Source organism: Nyctibius grandis, chromosome 7, assembly GCF_013368605.1.
Source record: "Nyctibius grandis isolate bNycGra1 chromosome 7, bNycGra1.pri, whole genome shotgun sequence".
In the NCBI taxonomy this organism is placed as follows: Eukaryota; Metazoa; Chordata; class Aves; order Nyctibiiformes; family Nyctibiidae; genus Nyctibius; species Nyctibius grandis.
In genome coordinates, this window is record NC_090664.1 from 12,936,672 (window position 1) to 12,954,538 (window position 17,867).

General features: G+C 40.3%; 1 protein-coding gene across 1 annotated transcript in view; it reads right to left on the reverse strand.

Annotated features, from left to right (window-relative positions):
• Window positions 1-17,867, reverse strand: part of RBMS3 (RNA binding motif single stranded interacting protein 3) — a 740,391-nt gene that overhangs the window by 149,282 nt on the left and 573,242 nt on the right. The window contains 1 exon segment of the mRNA XM_068404577.1: window positions 7,094-7,251. Within this exon segment, the coding sequence (XP_068260678.1) occupies window positions 7,094-7,251 (158 nt within the window).

The following is a 17,867-nucleotide window of genomic DNA, read 5'->3' on the forward strand; positions in this document are numbered from 1 at the left end:
TAGTCATTATGTGTTGTTATAAGTAATAGGGAATGTTTACCGTGGGGGTCAAAAAAAAGGAAAAGGCATTTTTTTTAAAACTAAAGCTCTTACACATGCTTATTATAAAGATTGATGCAGTGTCAAGAAACAACTTAATAAAATTTATATACAAGGAATAACATGATGATTACATAATTATTACGTGAGAAATTTTCAGTACCATGTAATTACCAGTTAGTGGTAAAATGTGGGTTTGGTTTACATATACCCTATAGTCACTTTGCTTAATAATAATAATGTAAATGAGAATCAGGACTATATTTTTTTATATCCAGAGTAAATATTTAAAGATTAAATTGCTACTACCACATTTATGTTATGATCAGCATATGAATATTGTTTTCTTATAAGAGCAGGAAGAATAAATCTTGGGGGGCAATGTTTCTTTACTATTTAAGGCATTTTGCAAAGATGGAAGTAGGTAGGTAGCAGCAATATTACATAGTGGAGAAGTCCAAACAACTGAGGCCGTAGTTAGAATACACACTGGAGTTGTGACAAGAACCAGAGAGAGAAATTAAGCAGAAACATTTAACTGCAAGGAAGATGATCCACCGGCACACATTAGATAGAAAAGAGGTGGCTTTTTTTTTTCTGGTTGATGTCTTCAAATCACTTCTGAAAGTTGTATTTTAGTAAAAGACAAGTATTATCTCAATATTAGGTAACTGGGAGTACTTCAACTGCCTCTGATATAAAAGAGGTCAGGGAAAATGATCTTCAGGTCTTAAATACTCTAAAGCTACAAGATAGGTTTGATTAGTATGAGGTTTCTTAGCACCTCCTTATGTTCTACTCTTCATCCTTCTATGGCAACATGTTTACTAATTTCTTTAATTTATTTTGCTAATTTAATTTCAGGCATTCTAAGACCCTGATATGGCTGCAACCTGTGATTTTCTTCTCTCCTGTAACTGACTTAGGTTTCTTATGTCCCCAACTTCTCAGCTGGTAAGAGATTGCTTCAAGATGTTTGTGCTTTTTGGTTCGAATCCATTTTATGCTGGAAAAACTCTTCCCTTTGTCATTTACAGCCTAGGAAGAGATATTAATTTTGACAAGTTCTCCTCATCGCTCATAAATTATATCTTTTCCCAACATGTGTTGCCTGTATATTCTTCATGTTCAGTCCTGTTTGCATGAACAACAGGAGGTTGTTTACTGTCTCAGATGAACATACAAAACCTGCAGAAACCACTCCAGTGAGGACAGGATAGGCTTCTCTTCTCTGGGGATAAGGTCCATACTACACCTCACAGCATGACCCACTATGCCAAGGTGACTGTTTTGAGCTGCCTGAGTAAGTATCTCTGCACGGAGCTACAGAGCTCTCCATAGAGAAATCTCATTGTTTCAGAAGAAATCCAATATGACTGACACCTACGCTATCCTGAAAAACCCTGAAAGATGCGCAACTTCCTTTGAGGAAGAGAACACACAAATTAAAGGCTTGGCTCTCCCATTCTGCTTCAGTGGAAACTGTAGCACATCCATGTCTACTGAAATCCATGCAAAACTTCTATAAATAGAATAATGAGCCTGTGGTGGCTAAAAATCTTGTTTCCCATTTTCTGTTGCTCCCTTTCAGTTGCTGAGTCAAATACTGTTTCCAAAGACTAAATTTAAGACATATAAACCACAGACAAGCAGAAGATAAGTTTAATAAAAAACATGCAGGCAGAGAAAAGCATCCCATTGAAAGCTCTTCCAGAAGAGCAAGGTAGGGAAAAGACAAGGATGAAGCTCAAACTCCCAACAACAAAATGGGTAAATGCCCCACTACAGACCCCCCAGCTCTGTCACAAAGGGATGAAAGTATCTCCTTGCTATACCTTTTGGTCTGAGATGACAGAGACAGCTAATTGAGAATCTCTTGACTTTGCTTGTTTGCTGGGAACAGCATCATAACATTCTTTGATGACAGTTTGTGTTGGACAAATTTTCTCATGTTACTGGAAAAGAATAGTATGAACACACAGTCATTTCCACCTAGACCCAGGCTGATTTATGCTACTGTCTTCACAGTCTCAGGTTAAGTATTCTGCTGGTGCCTGCCAGCAGTGCAATACTTGACTGTCTGACTGTCAGCATTTCCATCATAAATTTCTGCTTTCAGAGGCTTACGACTTTGTTGTAAAATGTCGCTTGGGGGGTGAATCTTGCAAGGTCGTTTTAAGTTACAAGACGGCAAACAAAATAAAAAAGTTAGTGGTTTCTAACTCTTTCTTTGCACTTTATCATTTAAAAGGACCTATAAAATGCTTTTTCTGCTGTTCAGCTGAGTGTGATACGCGTATGTATGGTATTATTAATATTACTTTCTCTATAGGGAGGATACTTAAATAATACTTGAATGGTATTTTACTGTAGGGTTGTAAAATGCAATTCTTGTTTCATTGATTCAGTGGTATCAGTAAGTCCCTCCCCAAGGTATATCCCAGTGCTTCCTTGCCCCCTTTTCCATGTCCCAAGGAGTTCTTCAATTAAAGTCACAGTACCTCGGGCTTGGATTATGAAAATTGCTCAGTCAAATTATGTGATGGCTCCTAACTTTCCCTGTTCCTCCCTCTTCACCTTTAAGGGCTTCATATACATTTTTACGTTATGGAGTCACACTGAGATTTGTCCTGGGATCCTGCCCCACATGTCCCTCTCTGGAGTTTGCTTCTGCCAGAAAGTGCAGCTCCAAGCCTGGCAATTTTCTTAGGGATATTCAGTCTACTAAAATTTGGTCCAGGTTGCAATGTCAGATGGCAATGTGAGGGTCTCGGAGATATGTTCTCACAGACCTCCCCAGCACCCTGCAGTGATGCTGTGAGCTGCTTCCAGGGAGGTCTTTCAATGGAAAATTATCACCACAGGCATTGGAATATTTTACGGATATCACACAAAGTCTTTGGGGCATGTTTGGGATTTCCAGTTTCATCTGAGATATCCAATTATACAGCTATTTCCTGGGTAAGATGTAGCATCTGACGCATAATTTTTCTGACTGAAAGGAAAGATCCTAATAATATCTAAGCCTGCACTACCATCCCAGATGATGGATTTGTTCAAGCTAAATTTATAGCACCTTTTCAACTGCTTTCAATTAAACCCTTGAATAAGGAAGAACAAAGCATTTCTCCTCTTCACAAATGCATCCTTAAACTGCCTGGATGTTCTCTATCCGCTGGTGCTGCTAACACTTCTCTGCCTCCAAAGTAGCATCATCACTGATCCTCAGAAATCTCCCTCTAAATATTCCCCCTTCCATTTAGCAAAACAGCACCGCTGCTTTGGCTCCACTCTGATTGTGTTACTTCTTTATCTTGTCCCACCTTAACATCTGGAACACACCCTTTATGGGCCTGTGGAAAGCCCCGTCTTCCAGCACATACAGTTACCTCTTTATAAGTGACAACACATCTTCAGGATCAAGTTAAATATTTCCCTCCATGCTCTCAGTACCTTCTCCTATCCAGTAGTTCCAGCCTCCTTCAAAGACCTTCTCACTTACTCACTACCTCTGATCTGCTTTTTACTCACACCACCATCAATGCTGCTAATGTCCTGCTTGCAAAACTCAGTAAGAAATCAGCTTTAAAATTCTACCTTGAAAAAAGTCTTCAAATCCAGTTTCTGTGGCTTTTTTCCTTTGCTTTTTTTTTTTTTTTTTGAGGATGAAGGACTATGCTTTTGTTCTAAGCTCTGAGGAATCCACTTACACTTTCTAAATGAAAGATCAGACGCTGAAGTCATTAGATGACTCCCAGCAACAGAGATTTAAGAGAAATGCCTACAATTTTAAGTCTTGTGACGAAATCCTATGTGAGGGTAACACTGCGTCATTCCCTCTTTTGGTGTGCAATCTTACAACAGACTGAACTCAAAGCTTCTCATCCTCCCTGCCTCCTTTTTCCAATTCCCTGCTTCTAGTGAGTATTTCTTTCCCCTCCTCCTCCTCCTAATTTCTCTCTCTGCTATACAATAGGTTGTGTTTAGTCCCAGCTTCTGCTTGCCTGTGTCAGCAGAAACCCACGCTGCCAAACGACAACAGCAACATGAGCCCCGCAGAATGCCAGCTCCCACGAGAGCCTGGAGCCAGGTAGCATGGCTTTGAAGTACAAAGCACGGGCAAGGGGTGAGGCAGAGGCGGGTGTCCAGAGGTTATGGCAATTCCCTTTCAACTGGATGGACTTCTGTGGAGCCACAGTCAGAGTTTAAAGCTTCTCTTCTCTGGCCCCTTGCTCATAACTCTCCTCCCCAAAATTTCCCCTGGGGCGTACCTAGGCACAGTTGGGTTCAAGCCACAGTGAAATGCTCTGGAAGGTTTGGGGAAAATCTGTTCAGTTGCTTTTGAGGGATGCAAAAGAGAGAAAAAGAAAGGCCCACTGGTGAGGCCACATCTTGAATACTGTGTCCAGTTCTGGGCCCCGCACTTCAAGAAAGATATTGAGGTGTTGGAGTGAGTCCAGAGAAGGGCAACCAAGCTGGTGAAGGGTCTGGAGGGTCTGACCTACGAGGAACGGCTGAGGGAGCTGGGCTTGTTTAGCCTGGAGAAGAGGAGGCTCAGAGGTGACCTTATTGCAGTCTGCAACTACCTGAAGGGAGGTTGTAGTGGAGTGGGAGTCGGCTGCTTCTCCCAGGCAACTAGCGATAGGACAAGAGGACACAGCCTCAAGCTTCGCCGGGGAGGTTCAGGTTAGACATTAGGAAGAAATTCTTTCTCCGAAAGGGTCATTAGACATTGGAGCGGGCTGCCCAGGGAGGTGGTGGAGTCACCATCTTTGGATGTGTTTAAGAAAAGACTGGACATGGCACTTAGTGCCATGGTCTAGTTGACATGGTGGTGTCAGGGCAATGGTTGGACTCGATGATCCCAGAGGTCTCTTCCAACCTGACTGATTCTGTGATTCTGTGAAATACTTTCACAGCTTAAAAAAGAGAGCTAGCTTTGGATGCACATACTTTAAAGGAAGTTGAACTCTAATGTGGCCAGACATTACTCAGATAATTTTGACCCAAGAACATTTGCAGCTACCCAGGTTATAAATGATTAAGTAGCCACTTGCAGTACTATGCAACTGCTAATCATACCCATTTAGGAGAAAAACCTGACAATAGCTGTATACCGTAAGTCTTTACTTCCGATTGCTTTTTGAATATACGTATTTTGAGAGTGACTGTTCCCATAATTGGGCAGAATAAAGTGGTCTTACTGCTTAATTACTCATAGTGCTTAATTAATAACTTTGAAACATCAAATTTCAAAATTGCTAGATGCTGCATCGTTTTAGCCTATGCAAAGTTAACTTTTTCTTCTGTGCTTCTGCGGCTCAGTTAAGAGCTACGCTAAGCAGCACAGCACGTTCCACAAGAAGGCAAGATATGCTGTGATAAAAGGCCCCGGGTCAGGAGGTATTATAGTCAGGATCACCACACGGGCTGATCTGAACTTCTGAAATCTTATCTGGACTGAAATACAGCTGCCATCCCCTACCTATACTGCATTTATACCCACTCAGCGAGTGCTCACACTCCAGGTACGTTAGAATGAAACCCTCATGACTACAAGTAAAGCTAAACAAATGCATCTATTAGGATTGACATGCAGGAAAAAGGCACCAAATAGCACTTTATTACAAAAAGAAGGTCAGGTGGTCATGTAATTCAAGCTTGTTTTGACAATTCTGCAAAGACAAGAGTCAGCATTCAGCTACAGTTCTAAATACCTGGATTAACTTTGGCCTCAGTCAAGTCAATAGGAGACCGGCTGTATACTTTGATGGAGCAAAGGTTTTACCTCTCTGTCATTTGCACAGTGAATTACACAATTGTCATGTTACGTCACTAAAGGCTTCTTGAATTATGTTATGTAATTAAATACATTTCCACAAACAAGGTAAATTTTTTAAAATGCAAAGTTTATCCATGAGTTACACTAATCTATATTTAGTGAGCTAGAAATACTCATGTTATTATCTGCAAGACTGTGTAAGGAACAGTGTGTCATTCTTCAGCATAAATGTTTTGCCTTTTTCCATTTGAATTCAGAAAATATTATCTCAATATTCTTTGTGCATGATGATCTTTCACATCAAGGACAAAGGTAACACTACAATGTCACTTATCTTGCAAGCTACCGTTTTATCATACAGTACCCCATTTCACTCAATGGTGTTATGACACTCACAGAAGTGCCATGATATACCAAGATATGGCGTATTTCAAAGAAACTTGCAAGATGATCATTTTGCCTCCTCTATAAAGCACAATGTTATGAATATTCTGTAGAAACAATGATTTGGGTTTTTTTTTTCCTTTTCTTTTGAAGCAGAAGACTGATCTACAGCACAATTGCAAATTTCTCTTCTTATCTGCTTTTTCAATACCGTTCTATATATAGCCCTCTATTCCTTGGCTTTTCAAAAGAAACTATTTGACTTAAGAATGTTTCAAGCTGAAGAGAATCTTATGCAAATATTCCCTGAGAGTAAACATGGAAACTTGTCTGTCTGTATTGACAATGAACTACATGGGGATAATATGTTGCCCATCCTGTCTAAAATATCTGACTACTCTGACAGGGCTTGTTATATGCAAATATTTCTTCTCTAAGCTCTTCTCACAGGCTTGAGTTCCCTGCAGCTTTCAAGGAAGGCACATTTCTTCAGTTATAGTTTCTCCCCTTTGCTCTTCCAACTGCTAAATTTACTTTTTCCTTTTGCAGAATCTTTGCTAAACATTTAAACAGCTTCTTCACCAAGTGTGTGCTTTTGGCTGTAGGACATTTATTATTATCCAAGCTTGATACTGCATGGATAGCTCACTGTTCCTAGCTATTTTTATTTACATATACATGCAATGAATTATTTTTTAAAGCAATGAAATGAACATCCTTCTGCATTAGTACTCTTCAGCTCGGTGGAAAGAAGAGACACACAATCTGGCAAAGGTGCTGCTCTGCATTTTCCATAGTTATGAGGCTTCAGAGTTATGGAATAGACAGCATTTGCAAAGGACCAAAGCCAAACAATGTTCATGAATCAAAAAAGAGTAAAGGTTTCACCTGGCAAAGCCAACTCCTCTGCTGACTCCATTAGCGTCTCTTAATATTCTGGTGGAAATGACATGTCCAAAGGGTTTCAGCATATTCTCCAGTTCCTGCTCATCCATGGAAACGGGTAAATTTGAGATGTATAGATTTGTGGGATCTTGCTCTTGTTGCTATGACAAAATAAAAGAAATATCCTCAGTTAGGCTTAGCACAATAGAAGAGCTTATGGCTCATACGAGGGCTACCCAAAATAGGACCAAGACAAGAATATGCAGCTGTATTAGAAGCAAAGCTGGGCAATCTGTTCATGATGAGAACGTATTTGCCAAATTTCTGCAAACTCTCATGCATGTGCTTAATTCTGTGCATGACTGCTCTTACTCAACTCAGTGACACTACTCATTTATAGAAATTAGTCTCATGCACAAGCGTTCTTGGGTTTGTGTCCTAATTTAGCAAACATATTGTGAAGAAAAAATGATTTCCACAAATGTGCTCACTGTTAACATAAATAAAGAAAGAAAACTCAACACATGTTTTAAGCAGATGTGCTTTCCAGCTTGCAGACTTCCCATTTAACCTACTCATCATGAGCAAGGTTGGTTGAAAACACAGAACACTTTCCTTAGTATCTTTTCCCTTTTTTTCCCCATCAGAAATGTCTTGGTTGAGAACATGCAACAAGACCTAACTGGGCAGGGAGGAGTTCTGCAGTTCAATCTTAGGTCCTGGTGAGATAAGTCATATGTTTATTCTCAGACTGAATTAAAATATCTTATAAAATAAAGCCTGTAGTATGAATAACTGAGAAAATAAATTATAAGACAGCTTTCTTGTTCTATTTCAGATTTTTAGGCTAAACTTTCCATTTTGGCAACCATTCCAACTTCTATTCTTGCTTGCTGAACTACTGCAAATAAACATGAAAGAGGCATAGACGCGGTGTATAAATAAGTGTATTAAAGCAGTAAATAAAAACCTTGTCTACAGACAACCAGGTCTTGATTACATTAAATCAATTTAGTTAAGCCCTTGCAAATTTTCATGGCTCTGGTTTCATTTTCATTTATATGAGTTTTACATAATATCTGATCACCTGTCAGTACAAGCCCAATTGGGATCAGGCATGACTACATAATTTTAGCTAATGCCTAATAACAAAAAATATAAGATACAATCTTTATCCTGTGCAGTAAGCCAGACAATACCTTACCTGACAAAGTCTTCTGAGACAGATTTTTGGATTCTTTTTCATTACACATTCTAACGGGTAGAATTAATTTGTATTTGTTCAACACTGAAATTTATATGACAACAGTATTACCTTTTTTTGCTATGAGGTATCCTAAAACCGGATTAATAATCTTGCATCAGCACCACAACCTTACACTGAAGAAATTACACACAGTCCTGCAGCCATCTGCCCTGGTTTAACTAAACTAGTTTCAAATTACACTCCATTAAAATCAGTGCAGGTGTGTCTTGTCGAACACAAAGGACCACATGTCCTATTTCTAGAAGATGTATGAAGACAGGACAGAACTAAGATGTCTGCTCCATCACTGCCTTGCACATTCAAGGCCTTGAAAATGGAAGCAGAAATTGTTTCAAGCTGTGATTCACACACCCCATCTTTACAGGGACAAGAATGACTAAACAAAGTCTAGCTTAACTAAATACCAGAATCAGAAGCCAATGAAAGTTTTCAGCTTCCCTTACCCCAGGCTCCAGGGAAATGTTAGCCCTTTTGATGAGAAGAAAAGCTGCATATGGATACCCCAAAGGGTCCAAAATCAGGAGGTGTGTAATACTGTCTTACTGCATAATTTGGATTCTGATCTAAGAGCTCTGAACACTTGCCTTTGGACATACTGCTCACTGCCCACTGCATTCTGGCTTTGCATCTCCAGACCCATTACCCCATGAAACAACATGTTACCATGCAGGCTGGATTCCTCACTATTTTACAAAACAGAAATAAAAGAACCAAGTAGGCATATTTTCAAGCTGCTGTCCATAAAAATATACCCAGTTATTATTATGCCTTATAGTAAGGGGCAGAGGAGAGGAAAACCACACACACACGAACAGTGAACTTACTGCAAATTGAACAGAAGTTACAAACCCCAAATCTAGAAAAATATTCTTTCCCTTTCCAGTCATCTTTCCCTGCAGTCATCTTCCTTTCTCTCACTTCAGTTCACATTCATACAGATCCAGAAGTTAGTTCCTCTCCAATAACCAAAAGATATTAGTGAAGCATCAGAACTGGTACAGTATCGACAATGCGAGGAAAATCATGCAAACAGTCCTGGAGGGAAGGTAGCCAAGAAAAGAGAGAAATATGAGCTTCAGATCACACTTTTAGCTTTGGGAAAAACAAACAAACAAAAACCCGAAACATTTTATTTCTCCTTTATTTTTTTTCCACATTTTTCCCCTTTTCTGTCTGCAAACTATTTAAGTTTTATTGCTTGTTACTTTTTTTTCCCCCACAGACAGGCCACAGAAAAAAGGAAAGATATAGATTAGAAAGCACCTTCATTGTTACTAAATACCCTGAAAATGTGAGCAATGGAGGCAGTTAAGGTAGAGGCATTATAGAAGCAAATCAAAGTAGAAAGGTTTGCAATTCCAATAGGCACAGTTTTTCAGAAATATTAGCATCTTTATGCAAACCTCTACCCATTGATTGGTTAAGGACTTTGATTAATCAACCAGTTGGTGCTCAGGGACTGACATCCTTTGTCAATATTTAGAAAAAAAACTAACAGTCTTAGGCAGATGAGACCCCCATAGCCAAAGGACAGACTAATATGAAAAAAGTAGAGTTATGCATCAGTAACCGCACAACAGCCTTTGCTTTCATTGAAGCAATTCAGTCCCGCAGAATATTAAAATGAGAACTTTTCTTTTGACTAAACAGTTTTCAAGCTGGGGCAAACAAATAAAATAAATAAGAACCGCCGCACATGTGTTTCACTTCTGGAGTAGGAATACATAAGCCTTTTAACTGCGGTAGAGATTAAATGCTGTTGTTTCAAATATCCGTGGAAAGTTTGGCTACACTCTGAGGATGAATGAAAGACTAGCAGGCCATAGCCACTCTCTCACAAGGATTTACCAAGCCTATCTTTTATCAAAATGATAAACAAGAGCTGCAAGCAGAGAGAGACAGATGAGGCCACTCATGCTACCTCCACAACACAACAGTGTTTTCTAAGAAAGGAAAAAAATTCCACATTATTTTTCCTTACTATACAAATACAACATTTAGAGAAATACCCCTTTCCTCTACAGAGAAATATCACCCCACAGAAGCCATATCTCACGCCACAAACTGAACAAGATTAAATGCTTTCCCAGTGATGAAACCTGGAGCTGAGCAGGCTTTACAGGAGCGGTGTGGACCCCAGGTGCCCTGCCACCGTGTAGCCAGACCCCACGGCCACCTACCCTCACAAAAGCCCCGTTTCTCAGGCTCAGACCTCCTCCCAGCCTCTGGCACTCCTTGTTATCTTTTTCAGTTGTGCAGAGATCCTCTCTGCAGCGTGGAGGTGCTGATACATGCTCCTCATTTTGCCCAAGCCTTTTCATTCCAGATTCTCAAGCTCCTGCATGATGTACTTGCTTCCCCAGCCCAGTGTAACTGCCAAGCTTTTCAGTGTGAAAGGCAGGTGTCCTACTGTTCAAAATGCGCCTGTTTGTTGACAAGATGAGCCTAACCAGAACTGTAAGTCCAAGCACCCCACAAATTACTAGCCTTTCATAATTCCAACTAGTTGACAGTCAAGTTTGTCTTCAGTAAAGGGTCATGTCCCAGGGTTGCAGGACTGGTGGCGACGGTGGCGTCTGGATCCACACAGTGTGGGCCAGGCTCCCTCTGGTTCATGTAATTCTTTCTACGGCTTTTTACTAGGCATTAAAAAATGCTACTTCCCACCTTGGGATGCTAAAATTCCATTTATTCTTGTGTCCAGTTCCAAACTGACCAGTCATCAGTGAGAGAGATGACAGTCATTTGTGTGATACACACAGTCACTTCAGAACTGAATTTTCCTCTTACGTCCCCAATATATTGGACAGGAACAGGAGAGGTGGGGTGGCAGAAAGCCACATGCTCCCCGCGAACACCTCTAACAGCACTGTGCCTTGGTCTTAGAGCCACCACAGCGTAGCCACCAGCCAAGCAGAGCCCCCACCGTCACCTGGGCTTTGCCATCTCTGTCCCACTTTTCCCTCCAGACCACACCAGAGACACCAGGCTCATCCTGCACCGCAGGGGAATGACACGCCTGTTGACACAGTCTTCCCAAAGCACAGTGGCCTCTCAGGTTTAATCCCCCATGCATGAGAAAGGCCCCCCAAGGGGACCAGGGCTGGCCACTGCAGCCAGCTGCCACCCTGGTGGGCTCGAAGGAGGAGAGGGCTGCCGGGAGTGCAAAGGGCTTGCCACAGTGTGACGGCATGGCTCCTCTGCCTTTCCCAGACCCCGTGTGCCAAATGTGGCTAATTAATGGGTACAAGACCAGGCCAAGTTGCTGCTTCTCAAAGAGAGCGGGAAGACCGCTGTGGAGCCTGCTGTGTGTGCCAGCTGCAAAAGCATCATGCTCAAGGCATGCAAACTTGCAAGCGCAGTCTCAGGGCACCATCAAAAGCCTGCTCGTGACTGTCCTCGATGAAGTTCATTTTACCCACTTGACAGCCCAAGGAGAGTCACATTTTCCAAGTACAGTTTGCACTTGCATCACAGCCCCAAAGAAACAGGGGTGAACTCATCCAGTCAGTCCCAACCTTCTGAAATCCTGACACAGCCTCACAGCCCAGACTGAGCTCATTCTGGGGTCCTGATGTGTGCCAGTCCATGTGGGTACACTGAGTGCCACAGAATGGGCCAAGAACAAAAAAAAGGAATCAAGCCAATTGAAGCTCCCCTCCAGACAAGTGCAGGGCTTTTTGCAACTCTCTTTGCTCCCACCCCTGCCTGCTTCACCATCGTTGTAGCCCATATACCTCAGCTGTTCTGACCTGTGGGCTCTAGAGGCATTAGCTGCATATGTTGTAGTTAGGCCATTCTGGCTGAGGAGTGTACATGATAGACACTCCCAAACTTGCCAAAACCACAGCTAGGAAGGTCTAAAATTGTGAAGACTGCAAACTAACAGTTGGTCAAAACCAAGTTTTTGATTAGCTCAGAGCATTTCCAGCACTCAGCAGCAGGCGTCCTGCTACAAGGCTCCGGAGTTCAGCAGTCAGGAGCAATCACACCGGGGCAACAGCCAGAAATTTTGTCACTGCCTTTTAGCAAGAACTGGCCAAGTCACTCAGCTCCCAAGGCCCGTGCCAAAGAGGCAGAAGAAGTTTATAATGCAGAGGATTTGAAATGTGCTACACCAACAGCATTTGAAATGGATAAAACCCAGCAGAGAGCGTGCTGCAACTCAAAGTTGCTGTTTGCTTTGCTGGATCCTCCCAGCCACTCTTGAAAGAAAGGACAACGCTCAGATGGGATTTTCCCTCCCATCTTGAGATAATCTTTGGAAGTAATGCATGAAAAGCTGAAAGAACAATTCCTGCTGGTGCGAGAAAAGGCTGAGCCTCTTTACGTAGTACACTGAGTAATGCATTCTTTAAAGACACGTGTAGGGAGGGGTGGGCAGTTTTTCGCTACGTTATTTTTTCCCCAAAGGAACTAAAACCTCCTGTAATCTCAGTAGGACTGGAAACGGAGTGTGTTTGGTTTATTTGGGAACCCTATGTACCAATTCTTTTTATTCAACTTAAATTATATCTCCTTAGAGCAGCTTTCTCTAGGAAGCTAAGCGCTGATTATTAGTTCAAACGACTCCTTTTTCCATCTTCCAAACTTATTCTGGGAATATAACTTTGTATGTGGATCGATATGAGATTCTGAACTCCTCTTTTTAAAGATATAATCAATATTTATATTAATAGATCCTATGCTTTTTTTGTCTTCAATAAATTGAGACTTCATCATATTAACATTGACACAGGTCAATACCACAGCTCACCTTTAGAAGCATGGTCAGGTCTTTCTGAACATTTTAGACCCAGGTTCAAATAACCCTCAATTAGTATTTTCCCAAAACTAGTTCATCTCTGCCTAATGGCCACTGCCCAGATCTTCAGGCTGTGCATGTAACTTCTTCCGTCCTTTAAAGATCTGAGTTGAACTTCTGCCTCCCCTTAGCATAAAAATAGTTATGCCCTTTATGGAAAAAGCCATTTATGTGGAACCATTTATAGGAAACCAGATCATTTATATGGTAACATTTATATGTCATTTCATAAATTTACCAGTGTTTGCTCAGTATTTTGAAAACTGTAGTTGTGCAGTAGCATCAATCTGATCTTCAGTTTATTAGATTATTTCTAAACTGGATTCTATACAAGCCACTGAGCTTAAATGAAATTTTGAGGAAGCATGTAATACTTTCTCTCAGTACATTCACATTCAATATCTCTTCTTGTTGTTTTATTATTTAATATATACTTCTTTTAGTACTGCAGATCATGAGAACTTTCCAGGACATCTGAAATAGACATTCATTTGAAAGTTGATTTCATATGCATTTGATTGGATTCACACACCAAAAATCTGAATTAAAGGATTTTTTTTTCCCCACAGTCTTCTATTGTTTCCCCATTTATTCCTGCTGCTTTTTCACATTAGAGTTAATGTGGCATATTTTTGCACTTACGTAAAAGATGCCTGGTTTTCAAACAGAGTAAGCTACTGAATTTATAATTCGTGTGTTTAACTTCAGATCTAATGATCTAATACCTAACGTCTGCAAGTAACATTTGGAGAGCTTCTCTCTTCACCGACCTACCCAAGCATGGCAGGATGCTCCTAACTTAGTTATCACAGTTAGATAGGATGAATATGGGCCGGTGGTGTGAAAGTTAAAAGAAAGTCACCCCAAACCCCACCACCTCCCGGTACCAGAGAAGCAATGGTAGGAAAGCCTTTTGCTCCTTCTCAGCAGGGTCAGGAAGGAGGGGTTCGGTGCAGTGGTTGGGGACTGGGATCTTGCCCGCGTACACCCACGTGGTGCCTTTCGCATCAATGAAGATACATTGATTTGAATTAAGTGATAGTAGCCCTGCTTCAAAAGATTTTTCATATTATGGTTTCTTTCACAAAAAGAAGGAAAAACCAAACTAACAAGCCCACAAGAAACATAAAAAACTATAGCAGTGGTCCAGACCATATAGCCTTTCAGAACTGTTAACGACATATTTTGAGCCATCATTGCAGTAACATGAGGTGAACAGAATGAATCAAGTGCAGCTGCCAGGGCTCCCTTTGACTTTTTACTGGCTTATTTACTTCCCTTTGCATGGGCAGATTTTTAACAGCATAGATAGCTAAATCAATGGCCAGGTAACTGTTGATCCCTGGCTGTTTTCACTCTCTTGTTGAGCAGCACACCAAAAGGCTTACAAGACTGTACAGAAAGCCTAAACTTTACATGGATTTTATTAGTGCACTAAGTACCAATAATCCAACAGATATAGTAGAAGAAAACTGGTAAATGCGATGCTGGCCACCTTGTCAAAGAGTCCTTCCAAATTTCTTTGCAGCAGGCACTGCTAGAAGCATTAGCTATCTCCTCAGCCAAGACTGTGTCTAAACACTGAAGGTTTCACAGGGAAAGTACTGCTGAGCAGAAGACATTGGGGTATTCAAAGAAGCTTATTTCATCTTAGGTACCTTCAAAAGAATCTGTGTGTTGTTTGATGGCCTTCCAAAGGCTCCAATAAGTCAAGATCTAACACCCTGAGATGCTAAATCTCTCTTCGATCCTGACGCATCTACTCCACAGCAATCACTGTTAGACTGAGTGCTGACTATGTTAGTTATAGCATATGTTATATGCTGACTATAGTTAGCATATGTTATATGCTGACTATAAATTATCTTTTTTTCCGTATCCAACCCTACCTGACTTTTACACTGCCATGGTTCAAAATTTATTAACAACGTGGTTTTTCCACACCACTGGAGGACATTTGGCCTCAGCATAATTATGCAGCTATTGTACAGCAATAAGTAAACCCAATCCATCAAACGTTATATATATATCTAAAACTATAACTGCAGCATGCATTTTTTGTATAAGCTTGATTTTCAAGAAGTCACGTCAAAAGCCTGTTAACAATGACAAGGACACTTTCTGAAAAGACACAGTGGTTTGGTATATGAACACAGAAAACACTCACAAGTGCTATTTTGAAGAAAAGCATTTTCCCAATGATCTTCAAAAGCATTTCATTGTTATTTGCATAAGTAAATTTAAGCACTTCTGAGCTTTATAATGACCCAAGAAAAGAACTCCTGCCATTAGGAACCCTTTCCCTGGGATCACCTGATCAGAAAAGAGAGATGTGACTTGGGCAGCCAGCCTTACTGTGCCATCACTGAAACACTCTTCACAGTTATTTATTAAACCAGGCATAGGTTAAAATTTGCTCTACGAAATTTTGTCAAAAAAAATGCAAACAAGCAAATTCGTAAAAACCATGACCTATGAAGAGAAAAAGAACAAAAGTATTGTAGGAAATTATTTGTCACAAATACCTGTATCAGCTCCACAGAGAAGTACTAAAAGTACTGTTTTAATTAAAACCATGAACTTTAAAAAGAGTTCACAGTTTATATATGCTCAGGATTTCTTCTCACTGTGCAAACTATCAGAGTGCTGTGCTGTGCTGTGCAAGCTGGACTCAGCTTTCTTTTAATTAAGTTTGTTCATGGACAGCACAGCATTTGCTAAAGCTAAATATTGCTGGAACTGAATTGTTATTGGTCTGTCCAGAGCAGAGCTGCTGCAGAACCTTCCATCATGCATTTGATCTGCCAATGGTGATTTGATTTGCCTTTCATCTTGTGTGGCAAATATGGACTTGAGTTGCTATGGCTGCTACATTTAGAGCGTTGTATAAGATACATGGTACCTTCTTTTATTTCTACAAAAATAAGATCATAACCAGAACTATCACAGACTGATCTAAAAACCTATTTTTCATACTTCTGCCATTACAAGGTGAGATGTTTAGAACTCCTTACTTCTTAGTTTTCCTAGAAACAAATTTCCACAGTTTCCAACTTGCAGAGTACAGCCAAAAGGCAGCTCAACCTCTGCAAAAGTCATCGTGTCACTCTAGCTTTGAAGGTGTTCAGCTGCCTCCATATTCTCTTTCATACTGTTTTAATGACCACTTTGCTATTTATATTGCTGTTAAGTAAGAATCAATTAATCGCCTCAGATTACCTGAAGCCTGTCTATAACAATTTCTGAAAATGCTACATAATCTCCTAGCCATGAACCCATCACTCACTGATGAACTCTGGAAGCAAAAGGCTGATTTGTCAGATAAGCTGCAATCTAAGTTCAACACTTCACCTATTTATTTTGTCACCAACTGTGTCTTAGTGAAGCTCAGACACAGAGTCCTATTGCATGTGAGACAATATTGCATTGTGTATGTTGATTTGCTTTATACTATACCAGGTAAATGACATGCTGATCGATGTATATTTTCCAGGATTTTCTTACCGATACTTAGACAGGAGTCAAGTCCTTTGCCCCTACACAGTCAATGAATCTTGCAACTTAAGTCCTACTATTTGCGTTCTCACTGAATTGTGCTTTACCCAACACTATCCCACAGACAAGGTACATTTGTATGTGTGCATGTATATACTTACACAGAGAAAGAAGAGGTCACAAAAGAGATTATTTGCTTTACAGAGGACATAGCATGACATCAGGCTACAGTATAAACCTTCCATTATCAATAATGGAGGAAAGAAAGCTAATTCAAGCTACAATGCTGCATGCACTAAATCAATAAAATTAAATTAACAGCTTAACTTAAAGTGCTCTTCAAAAAAGGTCTTAGAAATATGCACAAAACACATCCCGCTATCATGGGTTCTTGTGATTATGTGGCATTTTGAAGAACACAATACACACAGATAGTAAGTGTTTAGTAGCACTACTTACTTCAGTTCTTTAAAAAGATCTGCAGTGCCAGTGACACTAATGAGTTGAAATGCCATTTCTTATATGTAAAATGTTCAGTGCAAAAATGTCCAATTGTAATAATATCTAAAAAGGAAAATTACAATGATTTTTTCTCTACTTAAAATCATAATACTCCCAAATACCTGACATAAACTTAAAGAGTTACAAGATGGAACTCAGATAACATAAAACTCTCTCTTGAATTCTACAGTTCTCCTTTGCATAAACTGAAATCTGGAAAATTATTATAAGAGATTGTGAAAAGCAGGATTTGTGTACAAAGCAATGGAGATTCTAGCATAAATATTTAAAATTACCACAGAATTTCTAGAAGATCTCGCTTTTTTATTCTACATTTGTCAAGGCGGTAACTCTCAAGCCATGGTCCGGTGACACCTGGAGCTAATTGGCCTGTGCTATTTTCTTACCTCAAAGTTTCGAGGAGAATGTCTCTGTTCTCATGACACTAACACTGGACCAAAGGGATTACAAATGTTAGTGGAAATAAATGGTTTTCTCCCTAATCTGTCTCAGGACACAATAATACAACATGCTCAGTGCAGACAGAATCTAGCATTGTAGAAGACAAACTTGGGTTCCTCAAACTGTAGATTTAAACCATTTAGATCAACCTATGGATTAACATCTCCTACGTATTTTGTGGAGACTGTGCCAAGTGCTACAGCAGAGGTTGCACATTGCTCCTCAAGCTCAGAGAAGGAAGTGATGGG